Below are 12,614 nucleotides of genomic sequence, written 5' to 3'. Positions count from 1 at the left end.
TGCTTAGTTAAACGCAATTAAACCGACGAATTGCTGACATATTTCTGTTCCGCTACAAGAAAATCAGGTTTATTTCATTGCCTGAAGAAGTTTGGATGTTCAATTTTCCACTTTTCATTCATTCAAGGCTCAATCCATCACCGACCTCTTATTGCGCTACTTAGCAGCTTTTTACTCGCAGCTGGCCGAAGTTAGCGCGTAACTGTTTGCGGGTTCGAGCTGAACAGCTGTAACCGGACTCGTGGAGCCGCGGGGCGGCAAAGCGCGGGCCTGAGCCGCGCGAGCAAAATGGAGATGGTGGTCCTTCGCGTCAGTTTCGATGCGGTAGCTTGCAGGGCTCTGGCAAACACAGGGAGTTCGGTGTCAGCGCTTGGTCCATCTCCCTGTCGCGTGCGCACACACGCGGAACGCACAACCTGTCCATGTACGAGGACAGGAATGGCCTCCATGAATGCCTCTGTGAGGTTTACAGCCTCGGCGGAGGGAGAGATCTTGACTGCAGGGGGTGGGGTGGGGTGGGGTGAGGTGGTGCTGCACATCGAGCCCAGGGATTGTATCCGAGCCAGCTGGCGGCTGTTCCCGCTGGGAATCGTCAATGTGGAGCTTGTTAAAGATATGGAGCCCCATGCACGGGCAGTACAGACCGACAGCAGCTGTGAGGGATGTGGGGAGGGGGGCGGGGGACTGAGAAGGAGCAGCGGCGCGGGGTTGCTGGTGGGAGAATGAGGGAAGGTGAGAGAATAAGTGCAAAATGCGAGGACAGATCGCAGGGTTTAATTCAGATGTACCTGCATCATTCCTTCCCCAGAGTAATTCACTGCTTTTCTGTCACTTCATCCTCAGCGCCCAGATTTGACACCTTCTTTCACAGTTTTCTTCAAACCTCACGTGTCACGCACGACTCAGGCTTACAGGGAGCGCTGGTTTGTTCGGGGGGAGGCGTGATGAGGTGATGAATCGAATTAACAGCTTTGCCATTTACAGGTGCTAATCAACACATTTTACAGTCACAGCGGCAAATAAATGTACACATATACAGCCGCCTTATGGGATACTATGTTTTTACACCAGTGAACAATCGTGTACAGTGGTGCTTGAAAACAGGTAAACTCCTAGCGTTTGTAAATGTTACAGTGAAACCCTCGAATAACCAGTACGTTCTCACTTGAATAAATAAATAATGAATAGTTAATTAATGTGCAAGCAAATGTACTTCTCTGAAAGAAAATGTTTATATGCACTGCTTCCGCTGTGCGGTAGTGGTGCTGATGTGTTAAATATAGCAGAATTAAGGTGAAATGAGGAAGAGTGCGTGCACGAAAAGAAGTGAACCCAATGGAAAATTTTTTCAGTCAGTGGTATTCATTATGCGGTGTATAAAAACTGTGACAAGTGACAATCGGTCCAAGCGCATGCTTCCGTGACAGCGCCACAAGCTGAGGTGGTACTCTCTAAGACCTGGATAGTGACGTAGGTTCAAATCTGACTGTGTAGAGTTACCGCCTTGTGCTCTGGTTTCCTCTCACCGTCCAAAGACATGTTTCATGTGAACCGGTGACTCTAAATTGCCTGTTGTGTGTGGGTGAGCGCCATACAATGAAACGGTGTCCCGTCCAGGGTGTACCCTGCCTCACGCCCTGTACTTCCAGGATAAGCTGCAGACCGCCGGAGGAGAGGTTATTGAAAATGGATTTGCGGAATAAAAAGTTATGATGCAGGTTGATGAGATGAGCTTGTTTAAGACCTGATCCGGACGTCGCGTACAGATGGTGTGAAGGATTCTGAAGAAGGTCCCTCTTCAGTCGTTACACACGAAGTGTGTGGAGTCTCATTGAACTTTCACACATGTAGATGCGAGGTGCTCCAAAGCCCAAGGCTCTGTTTGAGAAGACTTCCAGATGGGGTGAACCTCCTTTTTCCCCACAGTACAGGGCGGAGCAGGAAGCGTCTGGAAGCCCCCCCTGACGGGGCAGGAGGTGGAGCTTGTCTCCTCACCACCCCTCCTGGTTGGATCACAGGTGGACACAATGCCCTGGTCCGTTAGGGCTCGCTAGGCCCTCATTGACAAGGAGCAGATTCTGCGCTCAGTCACATCTCGAACTCTTCTTTCGGTTCATAAAAAATAAAAGAGCATGTTGAAGTGGTGCAGACATTTTTATTTAGTCTAAGTACTTTCACTAGGGATCATATCCAGCAGGTTGAGACTGCAGACACTGCATGGCACTTAGATGATCGTGTTTGTTTATTTTTCTCGGTCGCCTTTCAAAGATGTAAAAACAGGTCTCGCCTGAGTTTTTCGGGTTCGGCAAATATGAGAAGACAAGCGCACCTTGTCCAAGACACTCTCATCTTTCACGTGCCAAGCCGCTCAGAGCGTCTCATTCACCGGCTTAAAAGTAGACCACACAGCTAAACAAACAAGTGCGCTGCAGAGTAAACATGGAGCGGTCCAGACTGAGGCCGCGCGGTGGAGAGTTGTTCCAGGCCTTGACCAGACGTCTCTCGGCCTGGGCACGGCTCCAGCCGGGAAGGTGCTGAGCTGCGGTGGCCGCCGAGCCCTTGAACCGCCGCGCGTTTGCCTGGACTGCCGCAGCGCCGGCGTGACTTCTGGAGAGTGTGGGAATGTATATCAGCAGCGACCGACATCCTGGTCCACGTCTGTCTGCATGATCCTGCACCGAGGGCTGCCTATAGACAGAAGAAAAGAGAATTATAGTGAAATATTCTAAACCATTTCCAAAAATATACGACAACACATTGCTGCATATATTGCAGCATGCTCCTTTTAAGACATACAAACATTTACATGTTGAGATTTCTTTTTGTTTAGATCTGTTTTCTTATATGCCAGATGTGGCTGTTGGGCCAGTTTTAAATTCCTACATTTACTGTAAAAATCCAACTATCTGTTATTAATAGTAGGTCGGCCAGTGAAGTTTCGTGGTGGTCCAAAGCACATTCTGGAGACATAGTGTGTGAGAAACCATAAGGTACACCCTGGATGGGACGCCAGTCCATTGCAGAGCAATCGCACACATTCCTTCACACACACACACACACACACACACACACACACACACTAAGAGTAATTTAGAGTCTTCGTTTAATCTGAAACACGGACTGTGGGTGGACATGGTAACACCCAGAGGAAACCCACATGAATGTGGAGAGAACATTCAAACTCGACACAGACTGAGCTGGATTTAAACCCCCTTCTGAAGTCATAGCTCAGGCACTTTGATCCACCAGCGCCATGTGCTGCACCCACAGGTTGATGTTTTATAAAAATATATTTTGGAATATTTTTCTCTTGCGTATCAGTCTGAGACTTCAGGACCGGTGGACACTGGCTTGGTCTCAGGGAAAGTGACAGTGTGTTTTCTGTTCCTTGCAGCGCCTGAAAGCGGCCCTTGCCCATCACCCGGGCGCCATCGCCAACGGCAACATAAGCGCCATGGGCCACATGATGGAGATCATGGCATCGCAGCAGGAGCAGGCGGCCCACCACCACCACCTGCACTCGCACCCGCAGCACCTGTCGGCACAGGCCCACGCCTACCAGCACCACGCCCACCACCACCACACCCACGTCCAGGCTCACGCCCAGACTGGGCACCACCAGCAGCAAGGTCACAGCCACCATCCTGCGCATCCAGCGCATCCAGCGCATCCAGCGCATCCGACGCACCTGCACCCAGGTCACGGCCACCAGACCTCTCCACACCCCCCGCTCCACTCGGGCGCCCCCTCGCAGGTACGAATTTTTGTGACTAACAGCAGAAGAGAACAGAACTGGATCACAACGGCGCAGAGACTATAGCCAGGAAAAGCAAATGCATACAGATGCAAGGTAACGCTGCGCCAGGGCAAAACGTTATATTTACGGTGATCAAGTAGCACCATCTGACAAGTTCCAGAAAGAAGTGCGGATAATTAGGAATCATTACCTCACATTTTTATTCAAAGCAGCTTTAAATGATGCAGAAAAATTTCAAGCTATACATGCGTGTTCTTAAACCCGATGCCGTTTCCATGGCCTCTGTCCATTCGGGTCTGTTGTAGTGTGCGAACCTCGTCACGGATTAGGAAGATGCTTTGCTATTCTCAAGGGGTCGTTGCACGTGGGGGGGGGGTCCTGTTTTCTTTCTGCACTTGACCAGCCCATCTGTTTCACACGCTGCGGCCTTCCACAGTTTCGACACATGAGCTTTTCCACGCGTATTTGGTTTCTTTGGGTATGTGTGACGGACGTGTATCTGAGACCGCTCTGACGGTCCAACACCACGAGGTCCGAGTCTGATCCCGAGAGCGAGACCAAGACTGAGGCCAGACCATATGACGACAAGGCTGATAGTTAGAGAGAGTCACCGTTACATCCTGTGGATATTTATATATACCGTAAGACTGCACATAAACAACCCGTAGATATTTTGAGCATCAGGGCCGAGTGAGACCTATAATAAGGACAGAAGCGGCCAGTCCCATGGCCGAGACCACGGCCGGAGGCAGATCTTCTAAGTCGGAGACGCTTTGTTGCTGTTTCCGCTGTTGGCAACTCGAAGGTGCCTGCGGGCCTGATGGACATCATCAAAGCGGCTCAACCTTCCTGTGGTCAGCTGAAAATCCGTAATATCGAGCCTCTAAACATCAGGTTTTTCCAAGCACTTGTCAGTTTTTTTCTCCCGTTCTGACAGTTTAGGGCATGTGGAATTTCATCAGAGGTTTGTTTCCAAACATGTGCATGGAAAGAGGGGGTGGAAAAATGTGTCTTGACACCTCTTTAGCAGGTGGAGAAAGCAGCGCGGCGGCCCGCTTTGGGCTGCCGCTCACAGACACTCAGCGAAATGAATCAAGGCAGGCTGTGTAGCCGTGTTGTTTTTAGGCAAGTACCAGACAGGGAAAGTGCTGTTTATATGGGGGGGGGGTGCTAGTTTTGGAGGGTCAAGGGTGGGGTACAGTGGAAGGTTGAGATTTGATTGAATGATTTTAGTGCCAGGTTGAGCTGCACTTCTGGGGGGGCGGGGCAGCCTGCAGGGGGCTCCAATGCTCCTGCTGTCATTGACATGTGTCCGTGTGTCCCCCAGCTGTCTCCGGCAGCCCAGCAGATGCAACCGACGCAGACCCTGCAGCCAGCGCCCGCTCCCACCGGGGGTCGCCGGCGACGGGTGGCGGACGAGGACCCGGACGAGCGCAGGCGGAAGTTTCTGGAGAGGAATCGGGCGGCGGCCACACGCTGCAGGCAGAAGAGAAAGGTGTGGGTGATGTCGCTGGAGAAGAAGGCAGAGGAGCTCACACAGACCAACATGCAACTGCAGGTACCTTCCTGTCCATTACCCAAACCTCCTCCTCGTATGACATCATGCATTCATTCTGCAGACGCTTTGATCCGTAAGGATTTACACGGCTTTCCGTTTGCACTTATTTACAAAGTTGGATAATTGTTGAGAGCAGTTCGGGGCGAGAGCCCATCTCAAGAGCAATGATTGAACTGAAGTGGAGGAGGTGGTGGTATGAAGAACTGTAAAGTATGGGCACGCTGTAAGGTGGCCTTCAGGGATGGGTCCGGTTCGGGCACCACTGAGTGGTACTACTGCAGTTATACCACAGTCTTTGCACCAGCAACGTTTTGGTCACATATTGAATCCCTTGCAATCCACTGCAATACTCAGTGCCCTTTTTTATACTTCATAAACTTTCATTTACATTTTTCATAGCAGATGCTTCCTCTGACAACAACACAAAAAGGACATTATGCCAACAGATTTGAGTTCAGGTGCGTGATTCTTGAGTACAGTCAGTTGGGAGAGATTCAGCAGTCCTGAGTGAGAGGCCATTCTATCGAATCGGAATCGGAACCGAAAACCTTTACGCGTTTGATTTCGGACCTTCTGTGCGTGGGACCACCAAGCGGACAGAGGTGGAGGAGCGTAGCAAGCAACCAGGTCTTGCAAATATCCAGGAGCAGATCCGTTTGATGGTTTTAGAAGCCGTAACCAGGGTGTTGAATTTGATCCGGGCAGCCACAGGAAGCCCATGCGGAGAGATGAGGAGGGGAGGTACGTGGGAACGCTTCGGCAGATCAAGCACAACTCGTGCGGCAGCATTCTGTATCGGCTGTAGAGGTTTGATGGAAGAGGGCAGAAGGCCATAGTTGCAGTAGTCCAGGTGCGATATAGCCATGGCCTGGACCGGGAGTTGCGTAGCGCTTGCCGTGAGATCAGGGTGGATCTTGCGGATGTCATGATCTCCGGCACTTGAGTGCAGCCCCCACTTCTGCTGGGCTCCATAAACAGACCCCTGTGCAGAATTACATTAGAGCGCGCAGATGTCGGACATGAAACGCTATGGCGGCACAAAGAGTCCTTTGGCAATTTAATACAACTGCTGGCCTTCGAAAGCAAATATCAGCTTCATAGAACATTGAAAAAATAAACATAAGAAAACATACGCAAGCCCCCTTTCCCAGCCGCAGCCCTCTTCACTCACACAGCCAGACCACCTTTTCCCAGGTACGCTGGAATCAGTCTGGCTGTTTTGTGGGCAGGACCATAAAAAATTGCGCTCCTTCGAGTTGCTCCCCCATCCGTTTGCCTGGGAACGGGAGCCCGCGGTCTGGGGCCACCCGCCCGACCCCGGGTAGCGCCCTGCGGGAACTTGCCTTTGCTGAAATGCACCTGAGTGCCGCAACCTGAGACTCAGCGTTGGCTCAGCACGTCGCACCGCAGAGAAATCACAGCAGTCACCTCGTACTTCAGACTCAGCGCTCACACCTTTCCTTTCTAATTCGCACTGTGTGTGGCTTCTTAAAAATACTTTTGCCCTCTGCGTAGGCTACCTGAGGTTTAACCAGATCAGGTGTTTGTAATGACTGTAATCATCGCGGTAATAGGAACGTGTGGACTATAATGGCCCCTTTTTGGCAAGCTCTGTGCGTCACTGGTTTGGGCTCTGAGTGAAATGCAGAATCGTACCCCAGGCGGGGTGCTGTTGTTTTGTCCTTGAGCAAAGACACAGCGTCAGATATCGAATTCTCTATTTTAAACAGGCCGTGTCAACCGCTTAAATACTCACGTCACTTTAGGAAAAGTCGCGTAATAACTGATGAATAATAACCAATAAGTACCGAGAAAAGAGGGTGGTGTATTGACTAGAGGTTTCGCCTACCCTCCGCATACTTTCCAGTACTTACCCTGAATTACCCCAGTAAAATCCGCCCAGCTCCAAACAGTGCTGCTTGAAAGTATGTGCACCCTGTATTGTGTTCTTGCATAAAATGTTAAAATAAGCTGATAAAATCTAACTCAGATCTTTAAAAAACTTATAAAATGAATAAATGAATATGAGTTACACACTGGGGGGGGGGGGGGGGGGCACAGTGGGTTGGACCGGGTCCTGCTCTCCGGTGGGTCTGAGGTTCGAGTCCCGCTTGGGGTGCCTTGAGACGGACTGGCGTCCCGTCCTGGGTGTGTCCCCTCCCCCCCCCCAGCCTTATGCCCTGTGTTGCTGGGTTAGGCTCCGGTTCCCTGCAACCCCGTATGGGACAAGCGGTTCAGACTCTGTGTGTGTGCGTGAGATTTACACACCTGATTCTACTTACCTGCTTGGTTTAACCAGTGCAACTTGGGGTTCACTTATTTTTGCACCTGCACTCCTTCCATTTTTCTACAACACACATGATTTCCTGTAAACAAACATATGGAACTGGTCATTACACATCCGTTGTGTCAGGTGAGAAACACCGCTTCTAATTAAGTAACACTTATGTGGTGAAACTAAGGGACACGAGGGGTTCAGATACGTTCAAGCAGTACTGTACATGGGTAAATAAGTGTAAATAGTGTAATGCAGAGACCTCACATTGTAAGCTGGCTGAGACAAAGATGTGAGCTAAAGGCTGTTCGTAAGAATTTGATTGTAACTGTTGTGCTTTCTGTTAATATTGAACTTTTCTTGTATCTGTGGTGAGACAAGGGTTTGTCGACAGCGCAGACGCAGCTCACCGAGTGTGTGCGCGTGTCTCCCGTCTCCAGAACGAGGTGACCATGCTGAAGAACGAGGTGACGCAGCTGAAGCAGCTCCTGCTCACACACAAGGACTGCCCCATCACCGCCAGGCAGAAGGAGTCCCAGGGGTACCTCAGTGAGTGTCAGTCCTTACCAACCCCATCAGAGCACAAGCACACGCTCACCCAACCAGGATCCTACGAGATTCATTCTGCCCGGCGGACAGACGTGTTCTCCGCCGCAGCCGTGAGAGAGGGCCCCGTCCGTCCGCCGGGCTGCCCAGCTGCACAGGCTCAGATCAGCCTCACCGCTATTAAAAATGTCCACACCTCAGAGACAAACCCTCTGACATGGATACGGCTGGCTATAAAAGTCTAATTCTCATTGAGAAAAGGGAAAAACAGGCTCATTCTTTGAGCTCCTGTATGTCTTTTCCATTGGAGCCAGTTGTAAACTCCGCCCACCCGACTGACTCCCTGTAAAAACCCCCTCAAGTGATTCTAGTGGCTGCAGTGATGTCATTGTCAATGTTCTGGAAAACCATCGGTGCATGGATTATATAATTTTGATCATATTTGGAAGTAAGCATATTTGCCTATAAACTACCGTCCTTATACATATATGCCACATAGCACTTTTTTATACAACCACACACAAAACTGTAGCTTTGAGAGTATAACGTAATAAAGTTGTATAAAAATGATTCATGAATGGAAAGATAGGATTTAGGTGTTGATGAAGTCACTGGAATTCTGGAGTAATTTGCCGTTACATAATTTAAATGTGTTGTAAAGAATGACTCAGGCAGGTTAAATTTTAATCACTGGGGCCCTGAGCTTCTGAACTACTGGGGTATAAAAGCAAAAGGAAAGATGGTGAATGTGCGGTGAATGTATGATATTTTGTGCTCAATGCTTTGAGCAATGAGGAACTAATCTTAAAAGGTGGGCCAGTAGATACTATAGTGGTTAGATCTGTCACGTCGCGCTCAGAGGGCCCAGTAAAGATTAGCCAGCAGTAGAAATGGATAAATAATTGCAAGTACAATAGTATACAACCTATGACACTGGAAGCTGCCTGGGAGAAAGCTGGATAGATAGATAGATAGATAGATAGATAGACAGATAGATAGATAGATAGATAGATAGATAGATAGATAGATGTATTAAGGAAAGTGTAGTGCATCGCCTGGGTTTGTGTGCGTTATCCTTGCCGACCTCTTGTCTCGTCCTTTTGCTCCAGGTCCAGAGAGCAGCAGCCCGGCAGGAAGTCCTGCCCCCGTGTGCTCTCAGCAGCAGGTCATCCAGCACAACACCATCACCACCTCCACCACCGCAGCTGGGGGCGGCGCCGCTCTCGGCCAGCTTAACCACCACACTGACATCAACCCCATCCACTAGGAGGTGCTCACGCCTTCCACCCCGCTGGCAGGGCGGCTCCAACCAACCGCGCTCGTTCAGTGGAGCCCGCGGGACCTGGAATGCCAGCCCTTCCTACATTTGTATTTTTACTGACTCTCAGCTCGTTTGTGTGTTTTGTCGATCGTTTTTTTGTGATTTTTTTTTTTTTTACATATACTAAAGGGAGGATTGCAATCTGTGCAGCATAAACCTGGCATTAAAACGCTGGCTCCTGCATCTGGTACAAATGCAATAGACTGATGTGTTCAGGGAGGCTCCAAGAGCTACCTGACCCCTCTGAGTTGGACTCGGCACTCCAGCATCGCTCCTGCCTTTCCTGCAAAGCTTCCTTTACTTCGGAGCGACATGCTCTAAAGTACTATTGTGTCCTCAGTGTTATCTTCCAGGTTGGCTGATATGCAACCACGATATGCACTTACTCTGTGAGCAACAGGGATGCCCAACGGACCTGCTGGGTCAGAATGGATCAGATATTAATGAAACAGGGCACAAAGCTCTCCTCGCTGGACTCCTTACGTATCCACATTGGGAAAAAGACAGGCTCGTCACTGTGTACCTGCCTCAGACATGAGCCCCGTTGGCAGTTCATTTAGAAAATGTCAGCGAGAAGCGACTTGCAGAAGCAGGTATGGCAAAAACACCATTTAATCAATTTCTCTTACAGGATGCTTTGTAGAAAAGTGTTTTGACAGAACGAGCAGTAAATGCTCACCAAGATTTGAGGAACACTCAGAATCCAAGCCATATTTCCTGGAGAAGGTTTCCTGGAGCTCCACAGCACCGGTCCTTCCCTCCGCCATTCGAGGTGCACTAACGTTGGCGTGACGTTTTACCACCACAGCCTGGCAAACTGTTCCAGACACCGCTAGTGCCGCGATCTGGGGGTCTTGCATAAATCAGACCCTGGCTGACGTCTTACGGTAACGTGCTGCCAGGACCCATGACACGACTCACCGATTTGGGAATCCCGTTGTTTGGCTTTGAGCAAATGAGCGTAACATTCCAAAGTCACACCTTCAGTGCTGTTTTCTGCCTTCGCATTGCCTAACGCTGTTTGCGTGGGTCACGTTCTGGACTAGACGCCCATGTTCCCAGCGCGTTCGACCATCTGGAGGGAGTAAAGCCATCTGTTGCGCGGCAGATACGTTTCGTGAGGCATCAGCGAAGAGAACCGCTTCAAAACAAGCACGCCGCTTGTCAGTATTTTCGAAGCAATTCCTTTGGGATATTAACTGCACTATATGTAACCAGGCATCTGCATGCAAAGAGTTGTATTCCTTTCTGTATGACATGTAGATCTGGATTTGCCACAATGTGCCTGAATTGTTGTCATTGGGCAGAACATCTGTATTTTCCAAGGGTTGCGTTTATTCAACAAGTCAGTCGTTTCATAATGAACAGTATTCATACCTTCATACCATTCCCTGCAGAAATATTGGCAGAGACCTAAACTATACACCTGCAGCTGAAGCATATACTGTCGCTCTTTGTCTGAATTATAAGCGCAAGCTGTTATGGGGAAGGCTGCTTGTATACTGAAAAATGTGTGAAATGGTCCAGTTTCTTACGGTGGATCCTAGGTGAGATCTTGTGCCAGACTGCAGTGGAAATTCACTCCCTTCTGGACTCTTCTGCCAAGTCCAAATTCGCAGCATTAAGGGCTGCTCAAGGTGAGCTGATTTGGCTTTCGGGGAGTTGAGGAAACCCCGTGGTCTGGACGTGTTGAGAGTTTCCTTCTTTCCAAGGCCTAAGTTGAGTCTGTAGAGACAAACTCGTTCTTCCTCTGTACACCGAAGAAGGAAAATGCAGAGGAAAATGTTTGAGGGAAAAAAAGACATTCACGGAAAAAATATTCTGCAGATTAAATGCAGCTGAGCCAACGAAGAAATGTTTCTAATGTTAAATGTGTACAAACGTTTTCCGGCGTACGGCTTAGACGGACGGCGGTTTTCGGAACAGGACTTTGCTCATCGCCCATGAAAACCAGCATTTTTTAATTCTCCTTATTCATGAATCCTCTCATATGTTCACTCTAAAGTGAGATCATTGCTGAACATACCTGTCAGGCCTTTCATGCAAATCTGTCTGCCAGCGATATGGAGACGTGGAAACATTATGTAGCGCTCTATGCACTTTGCCCTCTGCCGCGTCAGGGCGTGATAATAGCCATACTAAAATCTCAGTGAAACTCCATGATGTTCCTGCACCAGCAAGAGACACATCTGTTGGCACACACTTGGTGATGAGGCCAAGGGTGTGTGCGCGTGTGTGTGAGAGTGTGTGTGTATGTGTAGAGAATATATCACATATCACAAAGGACAGGTCCTGTGTGCGTCTCTCCGTGGAGAAAAGGGCAAACGTCGCACGTAAAACTGGGCGTTCGCCTATCTCTTTGGAGTCTGGGAACTGGGGTGATTCTCCTTAAGCTTTAATATTTCCAGAGTATTTCACTTTTTCATGTGTCGTTCTGGGAGTTATGTTGTTTTTGTAACAACAAGACCACGAGTAATGGATTTTTGCACACTGTGAAGATAACGCACGTTATCGCAAACTGGAAACGCGTTCTTCTTCCCGTCTTCTGCCGTACCATGTTCTTTCATCCGCGAGCTCGGTCTGTGTGTTCTGCGTGTCGGGGGGGGGGGGGGAGGTCATCGTGGTTGGCCATCGTGGTTGGCACGGTGGCGGAAATGGGATCTTCTGGTCCGATTGCGTTTGCAGGGTCGATGCGCGCTCACCTTCGTGTGTCTGCCATCGTCCTTTGCTGTCACGGTGTCTTGTCAAAACTGTCGTGAAGAGAATGGCTTTTTTGATCTCGGCAAACTGTGATCTCGGATCAGCTTGCTTGTGTCGCAAAGTCTAGTTTCTTTGTGTCTCGAAAACAAATGGATTTTCTCCCCCCCCCCCCCCTCCTGTTTTTGGTTTACAATAAATGGTTCTGATGTCATCACCGCACATGTAATAAGACGCTGTGCCTCTTCTCAGCCTCAACTGGAAAGTGTTTTTTTTTTTTTTCTTTTCTTATTCTGTTATTATAGTAGATTTTACAAGTAACACATAATTATCTATATGTTTCACGCTGGTGGTGTGTAAGATGGGCGTGGCCCGAATCTCTTGCGTAAGCAGTCTGGGGAGACTGACGTGTGTGATTGTGTGTATGTGGCTACGTGCGATGCTGAGGACAATGCGTATG

The 12,614-nt window shown here is 49.3% G+C and overlaps 1 protein-coding gene across 4 annotated transcripts in view; it reads left to right on the top strand.

The window, feature by feature from the left end:
• Positions 1-12,045, top strand: part of creb5b (cAMP responsive element binding protein 5b) — a 55,169-nt gene extending 43,124 nt beyond the window's left edge. For 3 of the 4 annotated variants that reach the window (XM_029259826.1, XM_029259828.1, XM_029259825.1), the window contains 4 exons: positions 3,395-3,754; positions 5,085-5,315; positions 7,985-8,139; positions 9,246-12,045. In XM_029259826.1, coding sequence (XP_029115659.1) covers positions 3,395-3,754; positions 5,085-5,315; positions 7,985-8,139; positions 9,246-9,372 — 873 coding nt within the window. In that variant the 3' untranslated portion in view covers positions 9,373-12,045. The remainder of the gene's footprint in view (positions 1-3,394; positions 3,755-5,084; positions 5,316-7,984; positions 8,140-9,245) is intronic. The other variant, XM_029259827.1, reaches the window with a different exon arrangement.
• The last annotated feature ends 569 nt before the right edge of the window (positions 12,046-12,614 follow it).

The sequence above is a fragment of the Scleropages formosus genome, chromosome 18, assembly GCF_900964775.1.
Source record: "Scleropages formosus chromosome 18, fSclFor1.1, whole genome shotgun sequence".
Lineage (NCBI taxonomy): Eukaryota > Metazoa > Chordata > Actinopteri > Osteoglossiformes > Osteoglossidae > Scleropages > Scleropages formosus.
The sequence above is the reverse complement of the archived record's forward strand: the minus strand, read 5'-3'. Positions and strand labels throughout refer to the sequence as shown.